We start from the raw sequence: 23,617 nt of genomic DNA on the forward strand, positions 1-23,617 counted from the left end.
CCCATGGAATGCTATTTTGAATATTCTGGCCCAGGCGTCCTCCGAGATCTCTTCTCCTGCCAGGTCATTCCAAAATGTGCGGAAGCTCCTCCTGCCCTGTAGATTATAAGTATTCAGGATTTTGTACATATTGGATACTGCACCCTTTGAGGTCGCCGAGTCGAGGAGCTTCTCAAAGGGGGTCAATTGTCTCCTCAGGTTCGTGCCCCAGGATTGGTCGCAGAGGATGCCCTTAAAACGGAGCTACTCAAAAATTGAGAGAGACTCTCTCCCGAGAGCGTCCCTCATGTCCTTGTAGGTTAAGAATTTGCAGTCTCTGAACATCTGCCCGGCTCATTCCATGCCCATGTCTGACCAGGCCTGGAGTGTCGAAATCCTTTGCTACCCAGTTTGAGTGGGTGGCCACAGAGAGAGGTCATCGTGGACGGCCATGTAGTAAAGTAAGAAGTCTGCGGGCCCTCCCTCCAGATATCCCAGAGGACACCCAGGGTCGGGTGAGTTTTCAGGTGTTTAGGGATTGACTTGCGCGTGGCCAACAAGAGGTCGCGGACCTTTAGAGGGTGGGCGTCCATACCTTCCCAGTATGACCAGTACGTTCCCAGACCACCTTTCCTCTGCTCCAGGAGGACGTGCAGCTGGGCGGTGCAGAAGTAAAGGTGAAAATCCGGTAACCCAAAGCCCCCCTCTTCCCTCGGCAGGGTCAGGATGGTCCTCCCCGTCCTTGGTGTCCTCCCCTGCCATACACAGTCTTGAACCGCCTTCTGTAGGGCTCTGAAAGTGTGTTCTGGAATGCTGGTTGGGAGTGCCGTGAATAGGTACAGGAGCCGTGGTAATACGTTCATCTTTACCGCAGTCATGCGGCCATACCACGAAAGGATCATTTTCCCCCCATCTCTCCTCAAGTCTGATGTGATCACTGCCATTATGGGGTCGTAGTTTGAGCTGCTCAGTTTCGATGAGTCCCTGGTGAGAAGCACGCCCAGGTAGCGTATAGCGTCCTTCCCCACTGCGATCCCATGAAACCTTTCCAGGGGGTCTAGCTCGGGATCCAGTGATCTCATCGGGAGCATGACAGATTTTGTAGTGTTAATTTTCAGGCCCGAGAAGCGCCCAAACGCGGCCACCAGGGCCAAGAAGGGGGGAGTGAAGAGCCCGGGTTCACTAGGTAGGCTAAAATGTCATCCGCGAACAGGGAAAGCTTAAATTCAACCTCACCCCTTCTAATTCCCTTGATGACTGGGTGGTCTCTGATTGCTATGGCCAATGCCTCCATCGTAAGTACATATAACAGGGGAGAGAGTGGACAGCCCTGTCTCGTCCCTCTAGTGAGGGGGAATGGATCAGACAGCTTCCCATTCACCTGGACCTGAGCCGTGGGGGCTCTGTAGAGGGCGGATACCCAACTCAACATGTGTGCCCCGAAGCCCATTCTCTGGAGAAGGAGTTCCATATATCTCCACTCGACCCTGTCGAAGGCTTTCTCCGAGTCTAGGGAGAGGACGCATGCATCGAGCTCTGTTTCTTGGGCAAAATGAAGCAGATCTATCGTTTTGCGGATATTATCTGACCCTTGCCTTCCCCTAATGAAGCCCAACTGGTCCCCGTGTACTAGCTTCAGCATTATCCCCTCCATCCGCCTCCCCACCACCTTGGCCAGGATATTCACATCAATGTTTAACAACGATATGGGGCGGTAAGAGGAGCATTGCGCGGGGTCCTTCCCTTCCTTGGGCAAAACGGCTATTATGGCCCCCATCATAGTTTTGGGGAGGATGCCCCCTTCCAGCACGGCATTGAAAACCCTTACTAGGTACGGGGCCAGGGAGGAACGGAATCTTTTGTAAAAGTAGACAGTAAAGCCATCATCCCCGGGGGAGGTTCCGACCTTCATCCCCACTAATCACCTTGTCCACCTCATCCTCGGTTACCGGGCCCTCCAACCCCTCAGCCATATCCCTCGACAGGGACGGAATCTGGATGGAATTCAAGAAGGCCTCTATCTGGGTATCGTCCCCGTCATACTCTGAGGAGTATAGTGTCTTGTAATACTGTCGAAAGGCCTCTCCAATGTGGGGAGAATCGCATCCGAGGGTCCCCTGGGCGTCCCTCAACTCCATCACCCTTCTACTCCTCTGGACCTCCCTCAGCTTCCAGGCTAGGATCTTATCCGCCTTGTCCCCTTTCTCGTAGTATTTTTGCTTAACCATCCGGAGACTCCTCTTCGTTTTGTGTAGGAGGAGGTCCTTTAGCTGGAGCCTGTAGTCCTCCAGTGCGGCCACCCGGTCGTGTTCCAGGGTCCGCCTTGATGGGGCTCCTGGCTGGAGACAGGCTATTTTTTCCCACAGGGCTTTCTCCTGGGCCTCTCTCTCCCTTTTATTCTGGGATCCTAGCTTTATGAGAACACTTCGTAGGGTAGCCTTGAAGGCGTCCCAAAGTGTGTGCGTGCCCACCTCCCTGTTGTCGTTGAGCTCAAAGAAATCTGTAATAGCATCCAGGACTTCCTGGGCATGAGCCTCGTCTTTTAATAGGGCGTCATTGCATTTCCAGCGACCTCTGCGTTCGCTACACCAATCCACCGCTAGGGTGACTGGGACCAGATCCTGGTCCGACCAGGGGACTGGGTCTATCCTGTATCCTGAAACATACGGACGGAGGATCTCGTCCACAAAGATGTAGTCTATTCTAGAGAACGAGATATGGATGGTAGAGTAATAAGTAAAGGAAGGAACCTCTGTTCTGAGTGTCGGGATAGTATCAACCAAACCCAGATCATCGTTCACTCTCCGGAAGATACGCGCCATGGCTTCGTCCGCAGGTCTGAGGTTCTGGGGACCTATCCGCTTTCTGTCAACAGTTTGGTCTAGCACCATATTAAACCCCCCCCCCCACCACCACTGGGCCGTGTACGAATAGCTTGAGCCTGTCCCTTACTTATTCCCAGAAATGGGCCTAAACTTTATTCGACCATACACTACCGCCAGGGTTAGGGGAGAGCCCTGTAAGGAGCCCCGAACCAACAGGTAGCAGCCCTCGGGGTCTTTCAGGATGGCTTCTTTCTCGAAACCAACGTCCCTTGCTACCAGTATGGCCACCCCTCTTCTTTTTACCTTGTGGGAGGCGTGGAAGACTTCTCCGATTCGCCCCCTTGCATTTTGGGCTCTTTCCCTCGCGCCCAGTGTGTGTCTTGTAGGAAAAGCAGGTCCAGTTTCGCCCTCCTAAATTCCTGACGAATCAGAGACCTTTTCATGGGGGTGTTCAGCCCCCGCACGTTCAGGGTACCCACCCCCCCCCCCTGGTTAAGACCCCTCGGTAGGATCCGCTTTACGTCGTTCACCGAGGGATCTCTACTTCCGGAGTGGCCTCCAGGTTTACCCCTGGCTATCCCTCAGGGTCATGCCACTCTCCATCCTTTGCTGGAGAGGGTGTGTTCATCTTTCTGAATTTCCTTGCGCCTATTCTCTTTCTTCTTCCGCCCGATGGGCCCGAGCCATCTGCATTTCCTAGAGCCGGGCCAGTGGGACCCCTACGAGGGGTTGGTTCCGACACATAATCCCGGATGGCCTCCTTAATGTCCTCCTCTGTGATCAACATCGATCGTTGGCCCAGGTATCCAAAGGCTAGAGAAAAGGGGTAGCCCCATCTGTAGCGCACCCCTTTTTCATTCAACAGCTGGGTGAGGGGGCGGCACATCCTGCGTTTGGCCAACATATATGCGGAGAGGTCCTAGAAAATTGATACCTGGGAATTATTGTATGTAATCTCCTGAGCTTTCCTGGCGGCTTCCAGCACCCTTGTCTTTTCCGAGTAGTAGTGGAACCGGACCAAGATAGATCGGGGCCCCCCAGCCCATCCCCCTGCTCTGTGGACCCGGTCAAAGGTGAGCTCTGTGGTCATTTCCTCTTGAAATAGGAGGGAAATAATATCCCGCACCACTCTGATGACCTCCCTTTCCGTTTCCCCCTCCGCCTCGGGGACCCCGAAGAATCTAAGGTTGTTCCTCGGCTCTCTATTTTCGAAATCATCCATTTGTCTCGATCTCTCCTCTTCCCTCTTCTCTAGGGCCGATAGCCTCAAGTTCATCTCTACCTCTTGTGTTGCTGAGGTGGACTGGTTGGTCTCCACTTGGAGGAGTCGGTCTTCGACTTTGCCCAGCCTTTGGTCCATTTTCTCAAATTTCTGCGCAATGTCAGAGCGCATATCCCTGATCTTTTGTATGACTGAGGCAAAGCCTCTTTCCATGGTCCGCATCGACGGTTCAGGGGCTTCCGAGTGGGCCATTTCTCTGTCGTGGGACGGACTGGCAACACGGGGACTTGTCTCTTGGAAACGTAACCGTTGCAGGCTCCTCTGCCAATTCATTAGGTGCCCCCCAGGGCCTTTCCGGTAGTTGTACCCCGGTGCTGAGGGGGACCCGGGATCGACCGGCGGGCCAGCAGGTGCCTCACTTATGGGGACCCCCCTCGGGGGGAAGGCTGGAACCCCCCCTCCCTCCACTTCGGTGATCCTTTGCTGCTCCTGGGGGTCCGTTGACGGGCGGGCACACGCGGTATTCCCTGGGTCCTGCGGTGTGCTTCGTGTGTTGTTCGGGGGTGGGGGGACCCTCTCCTACCCACCTCCGTGATCCTTCGTCGATCTATGGGGGGCTGTCACCAGGCGGGCACACGCCCCGCCTCCCTCTGGCGGGGGCCTCACACCTGGCCCGGTAGTCCCCGGATCCTGCGGTGTCTTTCGTGCGTGGCACAGGGGGGTGGGCACTCTCCACCCACCTCACCCACCTTCGTGATCCTTTGTTCCTCTTTTTTTTCATATTATTTGTTTTTGGTGGGGGGGGGCGCAATCGGGTGGGCATACGCCCTGCCCACCTCTGGCAGGGGCCTCGCAACCGGCGCGGGAGCCCCCGGGCCCCTGGCGACTGTCCTGCTCTCTGTTGTGGGGGGGCGCGGACCACGGCCCCACCTCGATCATAGTTCTGGAAGAGGTGGAGGCCAAGGAAGGCTTTGCGGCCCCCTCCTGACTGGTGCCTGGGGCGGGCAGGCGGTAGTTCTCCTGCTGTCCCTGGGCGCGGGCCGCCGGCACCGCTGTCTGGCTGCCTGGACGAGGCGCAAGGAGTCTGCCGCCTCGCCCCGGGGGCTTAGGCCCATCCCGCGTTAGCTCGGCGGCTCCGCATCGTGGACGGTCACCCTGTGAGCGAGGGGTCTGCTCCGAGGGAGGACCCGGCCGCCGCCTTCTCCTCAATTCCCGGGGCCGGCGGTCCTCCGCTTCTCTCCTAGCCCTCGGCCGTCCGGGGCGTCCGTGGCGCTCGCGCCGCCGAGGCCGCAGGGCTGGATCTTTGCTTGTCCGGGTCTCCGGACTCCGCTGTTTCTTCCGGTGGGACCCTGGGGGCTCACCGCCGGTATGGGCCGCTTTTTTTTTCCCCTGGGGGGGGGCTCAATCCCCGTTTTGACCTGGCGCCGGCAGGAGCTCGGGATTTAGGCAGCCATTGCCTATGCACCCCCTGGTGACCTCTCCCTGTAACTATTTTTAACGATTGCATTTAGTTTTAAACCTTTCTGATATGCATTTTTAGGCATCCACATCAATACAACTGAGAATCAGCAATACAAATACAATGGACTCATTTAAAATATACATATCCTTTCAATATACAATTTTAAATTGATGAATCTAACATTTAATCTATAACAATCAGGCATCTTATTGAGGCCAGAATCAAGCCATGCTGCCTTTGCTTCATCAAACAATGCCAAAAATCATTAGCATTTAGAAAGTATAAATCATGAACACAACTTTAAAAAATATATTCTGTCAGAGACACCATTGCAAAACAACTACTTAGGTGGTTTAAAATCTCAAATTCTATTGAGTGCGGACACCATCGGCAGAAACCATTTTCTTTTGCAATCCCTCAATTGGGGCCACGCCCTTCGAGCTTTCCAAGCAAATTAAAATGGAACCTCATAAATACATCCATAATTCTTTTCGGGAAATCTAAACAGATACTTTGATAGAAAATTATAAGGCATCAACATTTGAGCATATTCTGAATACGATGTATATCCTGCTGTTAAGTTTTGCGGATTACATCGCTCATAAAGCCCCCTTCACAGATTGTCAAGAAGTGCTTGCCGATTAGAATGGATTGCTGACAATATCGCATCACATGTGACAAAACATACAAGGTACTTTAGTTGATTATTTGACATAGCCAAATTGAAATCTACATAGAATTCCTGAGAGGATCTAAAAATGTTTTTAAACTTTTTAATTTGTTCCAGTCAATAATTATTTTCTAAGAAGTAATACCTAATGCATGTTGAATTAACACAGTTTGTAAAGGGCAAAGAAGTATTGACATTCTTCTTTACAAAAGCAACCCTTAATGCTGGTTAGTTTGCCCCATTTGGATAGGGTCATCCTTTGCAACCTTCAGGTTAATGTGGGAAAAAAATTCCCCTTTTAATAATCAATGGAATAAATGAATACCTACAATATTTGGATTTTATTTTGCTTATTTGGACATACAAATGAGACACCTTAATCTTTAGTCTTTATGTTATGCCTGACTGGACTAGGTTTTTCATGAATTGGGTAACCTAGATATAAAAGATCACATGTGAACTTTTTTATTTTATCTAGGTCCCAAGTTTGCTTACATTTTTCTCCTGTCACTTTTTGTTATCAAGATTGCAGATGTCTTTATTGTATTAATTTTTAATTGTTCACTTCCACACAATGATTTAGACCCACCAGCGAGTGTTGCAGACCAATTTGCATAGCATCAAATACAATTTGGTCATTGACAAACGAGTGCTGAAATGTGTTTGATGTTTGGGGGAAAGAAGTGGCACTTGTTTAACTCATCTTGTAGGTCGGACAAGTATAAATTAAAAAGACGGAGTTAAAACGCAGCCCCATATTAGGCCAACCAGTGCAAATGGTTCTTTGCTACGACTTCTACTCAAATTCATCCTTATCTGTTTGGGCACAACTTCATGGAGTTCCATAATTAGTTTGAATAGGCCTCACAGAATCACCCAGGACCAAAGTTGGTCCCACAATTTGTTTCCATCCATGCAGTCGAAAGCTGTAGATTGACGCATGCCAGATAACTAGGGGGTCTTCACACCAGTCTTGTTGCAATAGCTTAACAATTATTCCATATAAATATGTCCCACTGTTTGCCCTAAACCCAGTTTGAAATTACGTTGGTCGCCCCATAGATGATACCCATTCGTTCAATTCATCCAAGAGCAAAGAGGCAAACATCTTTGAGAACTAATCCAAAACACTTAAGGGGCGATAATTCTCTAGGTATGTACGGTGCCCTTTTTTAAAAAGTGGGGCTACATAACTGTTACATCAAGATTTTGGGAGTACACTTCACATTATCTCCTGGTCAACTAAAAAAAAAGCCTTGCACATAGGGGTGGACCCTCCTTCCGAACTAGATTAGGAAGACCATTGGGGCCCATTTCTGTAGATTGTTTGGATTTTATGATCTTACTTTCAATGTCCGATCTTGACAAAGGAACCTTTTCGAGAGCCCAATTCCTCTAACTCAAACCTAAGTAAAGCACATGGATTAAAACCAACGTGAGTTATCCATAACTCTTCAGGACCAACACTTGCTAGGGAATTTTCAGAATTGGAACTTATACATTTACACACTTGCAGAATTCATAAGAGTTCTCTTTCTTGACTAATACCAGCATATGTTGGCTGTCAGGATTGATCAAGTTACACCTATGAAATGTAATCCAGTTCTATTGCGTTATTAATTTATTTTTCCTACTTGCAATAGAATCCAGGGTTAGTGACTGATCTCTACCTATGGACATCAGCACTAGTGTTGAGAAACCTACTGGATAACGGAGGGCCGGCCACAATATGCAGCTCTCACAAGTCTAGGCATTCTTCTCATTCAAATCTAATTCCCAAATACGTTCCAGTGCACCAAGACCAATAGCAACTCCCACCTGCTTACCTTTATTCCCACGGTCATCGCCCCACGAGTTTTCAACCCTCCATTTCTCAAAAGCTCCTTCTTCTGCCTCCTGCAAACAAAGCACACGAAAAGAACATATTACTGCACAGAATGAGAATATGTATGAACAAATAACAAAAACATGTTACTCGGTGAAAAAAATGTCCTACCACACTGTCAATGTAATAGGCTCTCAACTTGTCCTGCGGAATGACGCTTCCTGTCGAACGGCCAACGCATAGAACATGAACATCAAGCCTGTACCACTTCCCAAGGCAGTGCTGATTCCTGGTGCAGGCCATGACAGTCAATGAAACAGAAGGATTTTGACAAGAGCACATATCCCACAAAGTGTGAAATAAAGCTTTTGGCCGACTATACTTAGTCGGCATGACATTGGGGCGCAGGAATATGTGCAATCCTAGTTTCGGGTTGCAATGGAAAATAACAAGAGAGCATTCTGGGACCTACAACGTTTTATTGTAATTACCCAATTCAATGTCCCAACAATTCTTTATATGCATCCCCCCAAAGAAGAAAAACTGAATACCACACGTGGAACCAACGTTGTAAAGATGCAAGTTTTCCATGTCCTAACATCACCTACACAGGAGCATTATTTTACGTTGGCCCATCAACATGGCTCAATTTTTCAATTCAAAGATTACCACCTTGTTTTTCGTCTACAAAAATAACATAAGCATTACTGTGGCGCTGTATAAGGATTACATTTAGTGGTTCTATGTCCATCTTGTGGTCCAATATTAAAAGAGACAAATTTAGTTTGGCTGAAAAAATGCAACTTGGGCGAAGTAAGAAGTAACAATGTTCAGTGATCAACTTTTGTGGATGCAAAAGAAGGAATCCAAGTTGATGTTTGTGTACACAGACCCATTTGAAAATGGCAAAGGAGATGCTGGATTTTTATTTTTACTACAGAATAAAGTATTCCACGTGAATTCCTAGCACCTAAACAAATCGAAAGCACCTCACAGCATTTCAAGCGACAAGGCAGCAAACTAAAGCATTACTAAAACACTGCTAATGTATGAGAACACCAAGGTTTCCCAGAATGCTCAAATAAAACTTCACCTCTAATAAATGAGTATGTAAGAAATAGAAAAACATTTATTCATAAAGATTTGTGGTATCTCTCGGAGCGTAGAGAGGCCAAGTCTAGGTTGCTTGATTTAGTTAAAGTTCCTGGCCATGCATTGACTGAGGTGAGTGTAGCCTGCTATACTTACAAAAGCATTATACATTTGTTTTACATGTGACAAATGGGATCTGTCTGCTGACAGATGCTGCAAAAGTCGGTAATATGAAATTAATTTTGAAAATTGTGCGTGATGGCCAAGCTACCAGGTGTCCATTCTGAATCATGTATTTCCAACAGAAATGGCTTGATCATTTTGGTAATTTGTATAGAGACCAAAGATTCTCTATACAAGGATTCTGGGAACAGAGATTTGGGCCAGAGATTAGGTGAAAGCGACACTGACCCAGTTTGCTTTTGAGTGAGATGGAAGCTGCCATAAAATCTCAAAAAACGGGAAAAGCCTTGGGACCTACTTCGGGTGTGTGTATAACCCTGCATTAATACCCTAGATTAAAAACAGGGCCCCCTTACCAAACAGTATTGATTTAGTATTGGTGCGTCCGGTAAAATTCCTCATTCATGGAGTTTAGCATAGATAGTTCCCATTTACAAAAAGGGTGGCAAAGACATCCCAGGGAACTAGCGTCCACTTTCACTTTTGGACATTACAAGCAAGGTATTTGGTAAGACCATTGTAGCATGGCTGGATAGATTGCTAGATCCCAGGAGGATAGCTCAGCAGCAACGCGCTCGCCTTGGAAACAAGACGACAAGAAGCAACACAGGTTCGATCCTCGGGAATGTGCTTCGAAACCTCTGGGTATTAAGCACGTTGTAAATACGCAGCTAGAAACTAAGAAATATTCCTTTAACAGCGCCTCGATGCCGCCGGGCTGTGTAAGTGCTTTAAAAATGCAAATAAAATAAAAAATAGATAACAAAAAATATATTCCACCTTCAGGCTGGTTTTTCAAAGGGGCATAAGCACCGTGGATAAAAGCTTTCAGGCTATACCTTATTTTACAAAAATGTGTAGTGTAATATAAACGGAAGCTATACCTCTCGTTTGTGGAGCTGAAAACCACTTTTGATGGAGTCCCTAGATCAGAGTTATGGAGCTCTAAGCAGACAAAGCATTCCAAAGTTACTAATTATAGCAATTAGGCTATTATGTAGCGAAAATTCGTCGACAGTTCGATCGGACTTGGTGGGTGAAAAAACAGTATTTTAGAGTAGAGAATGGTGTTCGATAAGACGGTGCCCAGTTTTCCCACTGATGTTCAAATGATAATTTTGGCACATATTTCAATATCATTTGCAGATGAGACCTTTTGATTTCACAAACTCCCAGGGGATTAGAGGCAGATCTATAAATTTAACGAACTTCGTAAGCAAAGAGTGCTTTAGCTTAGCAGTGGAAACACAAAGACCACGATTTCATCGAAAGAAAAGACCCATAGACCATAGGATTAACGTGAACATAGTAGTTCCCTGGGTTGTCTTTACCACGTTGCAGCACGTCGTATTGCAGGTGCACGCAAATTTGACCGAATCACTCCCACTTACATGATCTACACTGGCTTCCTCTCCAGACCAAGCTACTGTTCAAGACTACATGTATTATCCACAAAGCAGTCACAAATAGAACACCAGCATACCTGGTGGATAAAAGCCACATATCTGGTGGCACACAGTCCTCATGCAGCAAATCGACCAACCGGCTTGAATCACAACTCGTCCGCAAAGTGGACCAGCAAACAATCTTTCTCTTGTCACGCACCCATCCTCTGGCACGCTATCCAGGTGTCAGGTCAGAAAGCTCCCACAGTTCTCAAATTTTGCATATGTCTAAAAACACCTTTTTCAACAGCGCCTGACCAAGGACTAATTCCAATGGACGTACAGACCTACACTCACAGTACTGTCCTACTGTTAAAAGATAACAGCCCAAACGCTGGCTAGCCATACTCTATACAGCGCTATGCTGCTCTCGAGCGAAGTCGACACTTTAAACCTATGGGGCAATCCCAAATTGATTAATGCAGGCTCCAAAACTATTCTCAAAGACAACTTGGAATATCAGGCAATCCAGACACTTAGACAAGAGTAGCCACCTCATTAGCTCCTATTTAAACATAAAGGAACTTGGACAGTATGAAGGATATCTAAAGGCTCGCTGCCTTTTCTCCCTGTAGATAACAAGGGGGGTCCTGGGAGACTCTCTGCCAGACATGAGTCCTGGTTACAATAGCCTTACCCAGAGTCTTTAGCTCACTATCTTTCACAGAGAAGAAATATCCCAAACATATCAGTCTTTGTCCTGCCCTGGGGCAGTCCAGCACCGAAATGCTAGGCAATTCTAATCTGAACAAGATATGTTCAAGCATCAGAAAAACGATTACGGTGAGTAATGTATACCTTCTGAGGCTTGTGGAATCTGCTTAGATCACATGCTGTGCATAGATTAGTGAGCAGTACCTGAAGAAGGAGGTAGGATGTGAGAAGGGTCATGAGCAAATAAATGTCTTAGAACCGCTTGTCCCACTTGAGTATCTGTCTTGGAATGGATGTCAATGCAGTAGTGCTGCGTAAAAGTGTGAATAGGGCTCCAAGTAGCTGCTTTGCAAATGGTGTCAAGGGGTACATTTGCAATAAAAGCCAGAGTGGCCCCAATGCCTCTTGTAGAGTGGGCTCTCGGCGTAAAAGGCAGAGTTTTTTCAGAAAGGGAGTAACACAGCTGGATACAGTTAATAATCCTCTTAGAGATGGCACCTTTAGAGACGCGATTCCCCTCTCTGCCTGTAGCTTCGGAGACAAACAGCTGGTCTGTTTTCCTTAGCGGTCTGGTCTGGTTTACATAGTAGAGGACCGCCCTACGCACATCTAGGGTGTGTAGTCTCACCTCAGCCGAGCTTTGTGGATCTTGGAAGAAAGCCGGAAGCTCGATGGACTGGTTCACGTGGAATTTGGAAATAAACTTAGGTGAGAACCTAGGGTGTGTGCGTAAAACCAGTTTATCTTTATGAACAGTAAAGAAGGGATCTTGCACTGACAGCCTGAATTTCACTGACCCTTCTTATAGATGTAATTGCTACTGAGAAGGCCGTTTTGTAAGTCAGGTGTTTGAGACTGCTTTTATGCATGTGGTCGAATGGGGGGCCCATGAGTTTAGATAGCACCACGTTAAGGTCCCATCCTGGTGGTGGGTTTGAAATAGGAGGGTGAAGTCTCTTTACTCCTTCGATGAAGGCTTTAACTACTGGTACTTTCCACCACGACACCTTGTTATGGGAAGTGGTGTATGCCGACAGAACTGCCAGGTGTACCTTCAGTGAGTTAAAAACCAGTCCTGCATCCAGCAGGTGGAGCATGTATGTAACAATAGTGGAAGGAATGCAATCAACTGGGTTGATTTGTTTATTCTGGCACCAGATAACAAATCTCTTCCCTTTGTCAAAGTAGCAGTGCCTCGTGTTTGGCTTCCTAGATTCTTTAAGGATGTCCATACACCTCTGTGGTAAATTGAGATGTCCGAACTCTATGACCTCAGGAGCCATGCTGCCAGGTTCATTGAGTTGAGTTGAGGATGCACTGTTTGACCTTGGTGCTGGGACAGTAGGTTGTACCAGGCCGGAAGTTTGATGGGTTCGCACACCGCTAATCTGCGTAAGTGTGGAAACCACGGTTGTCTCGCCCACATGGAAGCAACCAAGATGAGCGTCATCGATTCTCTGTTCATCTTGTTGACCACCTTCCTGATGAGGAGTTGGTGGAAAAGCGTACGCAAACATTCCTGACCAGTTCATCCACAGGGCGTTCCCCTGGGAGTCTGGTTGGGGGAACCTGGATGCAAATCCTGGGCATTGTCTGTTTTCGCTTGTGGCGAATATGTCTATAGTGGGGAAACCCCACAGAGAAGATAACTTCTACGACTTCTCTGTGTAGACACCATTCGTGTCCCTCTGGGAGTGGGTCTCTGCTCAGAGCATCCGCTAGAGTATTGAGATCCCCTGGAACATGTTGTGATGACAGGAATATGTTCCGTCTGAGTGCCCATATCCAAATTTTCTGGGCAAGCTTGGACAGGTAGGGCTCGAACGCTTGAAGCGCTCTGAATACTGCCAGAAGCTCTAGCAGGTTGATGTGATTCTTGGCCACTGAGTGAGACCAGAGACCCTGAGCTGTGTGGTGGAGATGGTAAGCTCCCCACCCTGTCAGGCATGCATCGGTTGTGACTACCGCCTGTATCTCAGGATCGTAAAAGGGTTTCCCCTTGGACAGATTTTCTCTTGTCAACCAGTGAAGGCTTTGTACAAGTGCTGGGGAAACTACCACTAGATCTGCGGTCTGGGGATGGAAGTCGGCTTCGTCCTCCGACGATCGAACATCCGTAACCTTGGGGAGCGAGGCACTCTTGGCAACAGAGAATGATTGCCTGGAGTCATGCGGCGATCTAGATCGAGAACGCCCAGAGGACGCCGATTTGGACCGTTCTCTATGTGCCTCTTTCCGAGAACTCGACGTGCGCGTCGAGTCCCAGTTCGACTTCATGTGTTTTGTGGAAGTGCTGTGGGAAGCGCTTGTGTCGCCGGGGGTCTTCCCCATAGCTGCCTGCCGGACGACCGTCCGAGGTCGGGGACTTGCGCTCGGCTGTCTTTCGACGCCATATTGCCCTCGCCGTCCGAAAGCACGGCGTCGCTGCCATCGCTGAAGGCGCCCTCCGCTGCCATGGCCTCCTGACGCCTGGCGTGGTGGGCCCAAAGCTTGATCGAACGGTCAAGTGTTTTTGGTTTAAACCTACTACACGCTCTGCAGTTCCCCTCGGGGTGGTCCCTCGGCAAGCAGAGATTGCACTCGGTGTGTCTGTCGACCCAAGGGTACTTGCGGTTGCACTGGCTCGCCATGACCATCTTAAAGTCAGGGGGGGGCAGAGGGGGGGGAAGAGTTACATTTAAATGCTCCGGCAGCACAAACTGCATCAAACGCCCCTACTGGTGATGCCTGCAGCCGCCGGAGCAAAATGTCATCTAAAAGCATTTATGCAATCACATGTTGCCATGGAAATGGGGGAGACACTCTCCTGCAATATATTTCCAAAGTCTCTCTGAATTTGTTTAGCTTTACCAAATAATTATGGTATTTATTGAGTGCAGGCCTAGTTTTCAGAAGCAATGTAGCGCTTTACAGAGGTATACACAAATACAGATACATAAAACAGAGCCCTTTACAGAGGTGTAAACATTACAGATGCAAAACAGTGCTTTCAGTGGTAACTACAGACCAGATAATACAGCGGGTGGTAGGATACATAGGAGGGGGTAGCAGCTGTCCCGGGTGGCGGGCAGGAGAAGGGCGTGCTGCATCTAGTCAGGTGGCACGAGGGGTGACGTGATGGCCTAGGTGTTGAGGAGGAGACACTCTTTGAAGAGGTGGGTCTTGAGTTCTTTTCCTGAATTGTAGTAGCGTGGGGGCGAGTCTGATGCCGACGAAGAGGAGGTTCCATAGTATTGGGGCATAGCCAGAGACGGCTTGTTTTCTGGTCCTTTCCTTTTTGCAGCAGCTCATTTCAAGTCTGCACGTGTCCTGGCTTCTGGTGATGCGATGTACACCGGAGATGCTGAGGTTGTCTGCGAGGTAGCTGGGTGACTTGAGGGCGACCAACTTATAGATGATGCAGCAAAACTGGAAGATGATGTGTGTGCAGTGAGACTTTCGAGTGTGTCTTCAGTGTTGTCCAGGGTGTGACAATTTGGTGGGTCTGTGGATGAAGAGCTGGCGTCTATGTGCTAGTGAATCTTGCTGATTTTGTTCACGAAGGTGTAGATGGCGGTGGATCGAATTTCCGCCAACAGAGTTGTTGTCCCAATCTGTGGGAGTGGAGGGGAGGAGAGGGAGGAACCGGTAGGCGGTAACCCGTGGACACTATGGATAGAATCCAGGGGGTCAGTGAACCTCACCCCCCAATACTGTGCGTGAAGGGCAAGCCTGGCGCCGCAGGATCCACCCCCTCCGCCACAGTCTAGGAACTGTTCTTATCAAGCTCCTCATCGGTGGTGGAATGAAAAAGGTCGCCACCCTCAGATGGAAGGTCCAATATGCATTCCTGGACGTCCGGGTTGAACTTGGTCGGCCGTAGCCAGGCCGTCCTCATGTCCGTGGTAATGCAGATGGCATGGCCTGAGGTGTCTATTTGCGCAACAGTGGACTCCATGATGTCCTGGGCCACCATTTTAGCTTCTGCCAGCCCCGCCTTGAAACGTGCCTGACTGTGCACCGGAAGTTCTGGAAGTCGGCTATTTCCCACCAAAGCCTCTGGTTACCGGCTGCAAGCATGGCGTCTGCATTAGTCTGACGAAGGTGTTGGAATAAACCCTTTTTCCCGTAAGCCTCCAAGATCATCTCCTCCTTGCCTACAAGCGCCGAAGCCGAGGACGCCCGAGGCTGAGGCTTGGAATAGTTAGGCCGCAGTGATCACCTTGGAGTGTGGCTGAGGGTGTGCAGACATCAAGAGTGGATCCCACTCCAGTTGCCTGTACTTGGCGTTGAGGCGCAGATTGGTAAACTGTGCCGAATGGGGTTTAAGCCATCCCTTTTTGGCCATGGCGACTACAGCATTTTGCATCGGGATCTTGGCCAGGACCCCGCCTCAGGTTGTTCCACCTCGGGTTGTGGAAGCCCCAAGCCTGCAAGTTGTTCATGGAAGGCTTTGGCTGAAGATGGCGTGTCGGGATCCTCCTCCTCAGTGTCAACTAGGGTGTCTGGCGCCGGAGGAGGAGTGCTGGGCGCCAAGGTCTGAGGTGTGGACACTGCAGGCTGGTGTGGAACCGCCTGAACTGTTGGAGGCAGGGAAGCCCTAATCGAAAGACCTGGCATGGGTATCTGGGGCTGCGCATGGGCCAAAGGCGCTGGAGCCTTGGAGCAATTACTATAGGTGCCGGCGGCAGGACGGGAGGTAGCACGTTCTTGATCACATCCTGAACGATGGCACCCTTCTGAGGGGACCTCATAAGCGTGAGGAATTTCTCAAAAAACCTGTCCTCACAGGCTGGTGGGGTGGTAGGTGTATTGACAGAGTAGCGCAAAGCTGTTGGGGCCTGTGTGTGCTCTGCCTGGCTTGTTGTGGGGTACATCTGCCCTGGGACGCTGAAGGATAAGCTGTAGACCAGGTACCTGGCGAAGACCAGTCCCACCTGGACACTATCCCCTACCTGCTCCCCGAACAGGGGTGGTGTCAGATGAGCGGCCATTTTGTCGGGCTGCATGCCACGTGCCTGGGTCGTGGTGCTCGCCTCGCTGGGCCAGGCCTCGTCCTGGACTCTTGGCGGTGGAGCTTGAGGCCTACCCTGTACCTCAGCACAAGGCCTGGTAGGCATAGTGCCTTCAGCTGCGTCACCTGTAGTGCTGCGTACAGGCGCCCACTCAGACATTTGTCTGGCAGTAGGGCATAGCCCCTCGGGTGGACACCCGGTAAAAGAACCTTGCGGTCACTCAGCACCGTCTCTGGAAGGATCTAGTGACCCCTCGGCCTGGTGGCCGGTAGCTGATTCAGCCTCGGTACCTGTGTTGGTGTGAGTACCTGAATGGTCCCTCCCACTTGGACTAGTCCTACTAAAGGAGTTGCACGTGCGGGGTGCGATGGAAAAAAGCGTCCTTACCTTGGGCCTTGACTTGTGTGTGACGAAGTTAAAGTCCTCAGGAGGCAACTTCTCGAAGAGCTATCTCCACCGAGCTAAACTGTTCTTCAGAGCGCGCGGTGTAAGCATGTCACACGTGATACAACCCTCCGAGTCGTGTTCGGGTCCAAGGCAGCGGAGGCAAAGATCGTGGGGCTCTGACGTAGGGAAGAGCCCCTCGCAGGCTGGATACCTGCTGAAGTCCGCTGAAATCGACATGCGCCGGGGAGGAGCGTGGCGCAATAGGACCGAGTACCTGATAAAGAACAGAAAGCAGAAGACAAAATACAGTATCTGGCGAAGAGCGTGTGGAATCACAAGGTCGAAACCAAACCCAGGAGCGCTGGTGAAAGCGGTCCGTTGACGCAGAAACGAGGACTAAAGAGTGGTGCAGGTGGGCAGAGTCAGGGAAGCATGCTCCCAGGGCTGTGCCCCCGCATGGCTCTAAATTTAAAGGGGAAGAAGATTTTTTCTGGTGGAAAAAGTTCCGTCTCCAGTCCCTAGCAAGGGACGCCCATGCAGTACAGAGGAAGGGGGATGGGACGTAGGATGAGGCATAATTTGTTTAGATTTAAATTGATTTACTTTTTTCTATTTTGTTAATAAATACACCTGCTGTGCAACCCTATGTGTTTCTTGTCCTGAAAGAGGAGGGAGGCTGTAGGGAAACACTGTTAAATTGGGGGTCCTAGGTTCATAAAAACAATGTATTCAAAAAATACAAATTATGCATGCCTCATTTGGGCAGATAGCAAATTCCCCTGAACTAGTTGTTGGCTGATTAAAACATCCTACAGTCTTAACCGTGTCTTTTGCTCTTGGCCCATTTCATTTCTTTGCCACAGGAAGAGACCGGGATGGACAGTGCATTCATTGCATCCTGCAGCACATCCAAGCAGATCAGGTATGCAAGTCATGGTTGCTTTGTGCATCAGGGAGAGACATATATATTGCCCCATTCCATTCCATGTGCTGTGCCTTTTTCTCTTGGCCCTTTTTGTTATTTGTCTGCAAGAGGAGCCTGTGACGGCCAGGGTTTTCTCTTCACCGTCCGACATTACAGGGCATGCTGGTAGAACAGTCACTTGATTTGTGCATTAGTGAGAATGTTTTTTCTGATCATTTGCAAAATGTGTAAACATTTCTAATTTGTAATAGCTCTTGGAACCCTCTTAAAACAAATCAGCAAACCACATCTAAATCTTCTGGGATCTTTTAACTTTACTGTAGATGCACACAAAAAAACATACCTGCTCATATGACAATGCATTACTTACCGTAAAAGCATTTCTGATGGTTGTATCTGCTTAGATTCACATGCTGTGCATAGGTCCGACATCCAGTGGTCACTGCGGAGTATTGCATTTTGTTTTTCGTAGTCGAAAAGGGGACGTCGACAAGGCGTGTCTGTAACACTATCCCTATAGTGACGTGTGTTGTACCCACAATCCCTCACGCGTCGAGGTCCCTCTGTTTGTATTTTTCTGCCCTGAGGGAGCCTTCTAGACGTGAGTGAGTACAGAAAAGAGAGAAATATATAAAAAAAGGATGTCTATGTTCCTTCCATCCAAGCGGGGAGGAAGGGTGGGCGCATGTGAATCTAAGCAGATACAATCATCAGAAATGCTTTTACGGTAAGGAATGCATTGTCTTCTGATGTTTGTTAATCTGCTTAGAATCACATGCTGTGCATAGACTAGCGAGCAGTACCCGGAGTTGGCGGTGGGTTATGAGAAGGAACAGTAGAGAAAAGATCTCTTAATACTGCCTGTCCCACCTGGGAGTCAGATCTAGAGTGTGAATCTAGACAGTAGTGTTTTGTAAAGGTGTGCACAGAACTCCAGGTAGCCGCTTTGCAGATGGACTCAAGGGGAACATTTGCAATGAATGCTATGGACCCCCCCCGTGCCTCGAGTAGAATGTGCTCTTGGCCTAAAGGGCAGTTCTCTCTTAGCAAGAGTATAGCAGAGAGTGATGCATTGAACAATCCATCTAGAAATAGTGGACTTTGAAACTGCATCCCCTTCTCTTCCTGCTGCCACCGAGACGAAGAACTGATTAGTCTTCCTCAGTGGTCTGGTTCTTTCCATGTAGAACATAACCGCTCTGCGGACATCTAGTGTGTGCAGAGTCCTTTCTCCCAAGTTGGAAGGATTTTGAAAGAACGCTGGTAGTTCTATAGACTGGTTTACGTGGAATTTTGAGATGAATTTCGGAGCAAACCTTGGGTGAGTGCGTAGAACCACTATCTTTGTGAACTGTCACAAAGGGGTCTAGAACAGAAAGAGCCTGTAGTTCACTTACTCTCCTCATGGAGGTGATAGCTATTAGAAAAGCAGTCTTAAGAGTGAGGTCTTTAAGAGATGCTTTGTGCATGGGTTCAAATGGTGAGCCCACGAGTTTGGTAAGTACCACGTTAAGGTCTCATCCGGGAGCTGGGTCAGCTATCGGGGGGTGTATTCTCTTTACTCCCTCCATGAAGGCCTTTATAACAGGGATCTTCCACCACGACACTTTGAGTTGGGAAGTGGTGTATGCAGAAAGTGCCGCTAGGTGGACTTTAATGGAATTGAACACTAGACCTGAATCCAATAAATGGGTCAGGAATAGAATAATATGTGTGGGAGAGCAGTCAATTGGGTTGATGCTCTTTCCTCTGCACCAAATGACAAATCTCTTCCATTTGCTAGAATAGCAGTGGCGAGTGTTAGGTTTTCTGGCTTCCCTGAGGATGTCCATGCATCTCTGTGGGAGCTGTAGATGTCCAAATTCTATGATCTCAGGAGCCAGGCTGCTAAGTTCATGTTCTGGGGGCATGGATGCAGAGTCCTGCCCCTGTCTTGTGACAGCATGTTGTACGGGCAGGGGAGTTTCACTGGGGGAGATAGAGACATCTCCATCAAGTGAGCGAACCATGGCTGTCGGGCCCACATTGGGGCCACCAGTATCATGGTTACTTGTTCCTGGTGCATCTTGTGCACTAACTTGTTGAGAAGGGGAGTCGGGGGAAAAGCGTAAACAAATCTCCCTGACCATTGAATCGACAGACCGTTCCCCTTGGATTGGTTCTGGGGGTACCTGGAGGCGTAACTTTGGCATTGTGAGTTCTCCAGGGTTGCGAACAGGTCTATTTCTAGGAACCCCCATTGCGTGAAGACGTCGAAGACGATGTCTTCGTGCAGTCGCCATTCGTACTCTTCGGGCAGGGGGAAATCTCTGCTGAGTTTGTCTGCCAGCAGATTGAGTTCCCCTGGTACATGTTGTGACAGAAGGAACATATTCTGTTTGAGAGCCCACTTCCATATGTTTTGGGCCAGTTTGGACAGTCCTGGAGAGTGGGTTCCCCCCTGCTTGCTGAAGTAATACATGGCTGTGGTGCTGTCGGTAAGGACCATCACTGTCCTGCCTTGTAGGTGTTCCTTGAAGGCTTTTAGCGCCTTGAACACCGCTAGTAGCTCCAGAAGATTGATGTGTTTGGATGCTACGTTCGGAGTCCACTCTCCGTGAGCAGTCTGATGGGATAGGTGAGCCCCCATCCTGTGAGGGATGCGTCTGTGGTTAGAGTGGCTTCCGCCGCGGGTGTGGCAAAGGGTTTCCCTTTTTCTAGGTTTTCCTTTGTCCACCACCGTAGCGAGAGAACTAAGGCCTGCGAGACCACCACTAGGTCGTCCCATAGTCCGCTGGCCTGACACCACTGGCTGTTGAGCCACTCTTGCATTGGGCGCATGCGCAGGCGCGCGTGAGGTACCAAATAAATACACGACGCCATCATGCCTACCAAGCGCATTGCTTTGCGTACCGTCACCTCTCGACCGGTCACATATTGAGGGATCTGAAACAACATGTTTTGGACCCTCTCTTTGGAGGGGAAGACGAGGCCGTCTTTTGTTTGAATTAGAGCCCCTAGGAATTGTTTGATTTGGCCGGGGCCTAGGCTGGACTTCTTTTCGTTGATGGAGAAGCCCAACTGGAACAAAAGGTCTACAGTCTTTTGGGTATTGGAGAAGCATGTTTCGTAAGAATCCCGTTATGAGCCAGTCGTCGAGGTAAGGGTAAAATGGGATGGACAACCTGCGCAGGTGGACCGCTGCCACTGCCAGTACCTTCGTGAATACCCTCGGTGCTGATGCTATGCCGAAGGGTAGCACTCTGAACTGGTAGTGTTTGCCCTCTATCATGAACCGGAGGTATTTTCTGTGCGCTGGCAACATTAAAATATGAAAGTATGCATCTTTCATGTCCAATGTTGTCATGTAATCTCCCTGTGATAGCAGTGGGATCACTTCCTGTAAGGTCACCATACGAAACTTTTGGGGTTTGATGAACTTGTTCGCTGGCCGCAGATCTAATACAGGGCGCATGGTTAGATCCTTTTTGGGTACAATGAAGTACACTGAATAAATACCTTCCGTTACCGGAGATAGAGGCACGACCTCTATGGCTCCTTTTTCCAGCAGTTGTTGTACTTCTTGTAGAAGGATGGCAAGATGTTCCGGTGACATGCGTCGTCCCCTCGGGGGTTTGTATGTTGGGGAACTGTTGAATTCGATGCAGTATCCGTGGGCTACGGTGGAAAGTACCCAGCGGTCTGACGTTATACCCTCCCATGCTGGAAGAAAGGATGTTATCCGGCCCCCGACCGGTGTTGCATGGGAGGGGACGTGAATCTTCGCGTCACTTGGTGTTGTTAGGGGCTTGGGAACCTCTGGGGGTGGACCCTCGCCCTCTTCCTTTGCCCCGGCGCTGTCCTCTTTGGCTGTACTGGCCACTATTGGTCTGGAAATTGGTGGCAGGGTACTGTTGCTGCTGGTTTTGTTGTTGGCGTTGGCCACGAAAAAAGCGTTTGTTGCCATAGCCGCGCCTGGTAGAGGGCTTAGAGATTTGGTCAAGAGTTTTGATAGTATCGAACTCTTTTTTAGCCATCTCCAGAGCCTCATCCACCGCTTTCCCGAAGAGGTTTGAGTCTTCAACAGGTTTATTTATTAAAGACGCCTGTGTCTCCGGTTTGAACCCTGAGTTGCGCAGCCATACGTGGCGTTTTAGGACTATTCCCTGAACTAGGGAACGTCCCGCAGTTTCTGCCGCATCCAGAGAGCTCTTTACAATACTCTGGTTGACATGGGTTCCTTCGCCAATAGTTGAAAGCAGGCGTGTACGTAATGGTTCCGGCGCTTCTTCGGCGTCTTTGCGCAGTTTGGCCCACTGCGCGTCCGCATAGCTAGCGAGCAAAGAATTGTTGTTGGCAATTCTTGCCGAAAAGGCGGCCGAGGATGTAACTCTTTTTGCAAGGGCATATAACCGCTTGCCCTCCTTGTCATGTGGTGCCTCACTGGTGGAAAGTGGTACCCCTGCCCTCTTTCTTGTGTTGGTTACTACCAGGGAATCCGGAATGGAATGTCCCCTGATGTACAGCGGGTCTGAGGGTGAAGGAGTGAAAAGTTTTTCAATTCTAGGATTGACCCCTCTGACTAGTGCGGGTGTGGACAGCGAAGGGATGATTCTTCTCTTCACCGAAGCGAGGAGGGGAATTGTCTGACTGACCGGGGGTTTCTCCTTAATTACCCTTTCTACAAAGTCTAATTCAGGGGAGAGCTCCCCAGTGTCCAGTTCGAAGTGTGCTGCTGCTCTGCGCAACAGGGCATTAAATGTGGGTTGATCGTCAATGGGAGACGTGTTTCTAACAGGTGAATTGTCAGGAGGATTTAGGTTCAGGACATCAGTGTCGGAATATATTGATGGGGATTGCCAGGGGTGAGAAGGTCCTTCTTCTGGATTTTCTCCGAAGCCTTCTCCTACCAAGTCTGGGCTGTCTTCCAGACCTTCCTCCTGGTTCCGTCCCTCTTCCTCGTCCATAAAATCATCCTCTTCCTCAAAATAATGTTCTTCCCCAGTGAGGTCATACACACTATGGAAGTCTGAGGCTGTGTCCTGGTGGGGATTGACTAGTCTTGGAATTTTGCCCCTGGGGTCCTCCTGAGGCCCTTCTCTTATTCTCTTTGGAGTGGGAGGGTTCTGGGTATTCATAAACCTCTCCATTCTTTCCATGCAGAGATGGAGCCTTTCCATGGTTTCATGGGGTACCCCTGAGCGGTCTAGCGGGGGAAAATTGGTGTCTTGTAGCTGAAAACGGCTCGACCTCTCCCACAACGTCGAGGAAAGTGTCCCGTCGCCCTCCGAAAAGCCTTCAGGTGTGCTGGGAATTCCTTCGACTGAAGGAGATCGTCCCTGTGTTTTCGGCGTGTCTTTCGACCTTTGCGTAGCGCTCGACGAGTCTTTCGGCGTACGCTTGTGGGCGTCGGCTACCACGATCCTCGCCAAGCTCTCAGCGACTCGTTTGTCAGCGGAGGGCTGTGGTTTCGACGTTATGGGTGTCGATCGCTCTACGGCGGCATGCGCTTTCTGCTGATGCGCTCCGGCCGATGATTTGGGGGCGGCGCCCTTATTTGCCGAAAGCCCAGTCGCTGGTCGCGGCTGCGAGGGGCTTCGAACCCGAACGGTCCGAGGAGGCCGCCGGTGAAACCTGCGTCTCCTTGGGCGCTGACGCTCTCTTCGCCTTCGGCAAAGAAGAGCCATGGGTTGTGTGCTTACGTGTGGTCTTGTGTGCGTCAATGTCGCCGGGGTGTTCATCCCCATAAGCAGGGCGTGAGCCGAGCCCGTCGGGGCCGGGGACAGACGACGAAGCACGTGTGCGCTCTCTAGGGGGGTTTTCGACTTCCGTAGCGGAGGCCGTGGTATCACGTTCCTCGTCACTGTCGGAGGTAGCGACGGTGGGTGGAGCGTCGGCCTTCGACATAGCGTAGGCCGCCCACCTCTTGACCCTACGGTCTTTTAGAGTCTTCGGCTTAAGAAGCCGACAAGCCG

The 23,617-nt window shown here is 49.6% G+C and overlaps 1 protein-coding gene across 1 annotated transcript in view; it reads right to left on the reverse strand.

Annotated features, from left to right (window-relative positions):
* Positions 1-23,617, reverse strand: part of BLMH (bleomycin hydrolase) — a 648,489-nt gene that overhangs the window by 153,265 nt on the left and 471,607 nt on the right. The window contains exon 11 of the mRNA XM_069615257.1: positions 7,985-8,054. Within this exon, the coding sequence (XP_069471358.1) occupies positions 7,985-8,054 (70 nt within the window). The remainder of the gene's footprint in view (positions 1-7,984; positions 8,055-23,617) is intronic.

The sequence above is a fragment of the Ambystoma mexicanum genome, chromosome 9, assembly GCF_040938575.1.
Source record: "Ambystoma mexicanum isolate Mex_15411 chromosome 9, UKY_AmexF1_1, whole genome shotgun sequence".
In the NCBI taxonomy this organism is placed as follows: Eukaryota; Metazoa; Chordata; class Amphibia; order Caudata; family Ambystomatidae; genus Ambystoma; species Ambystoma mexicanum.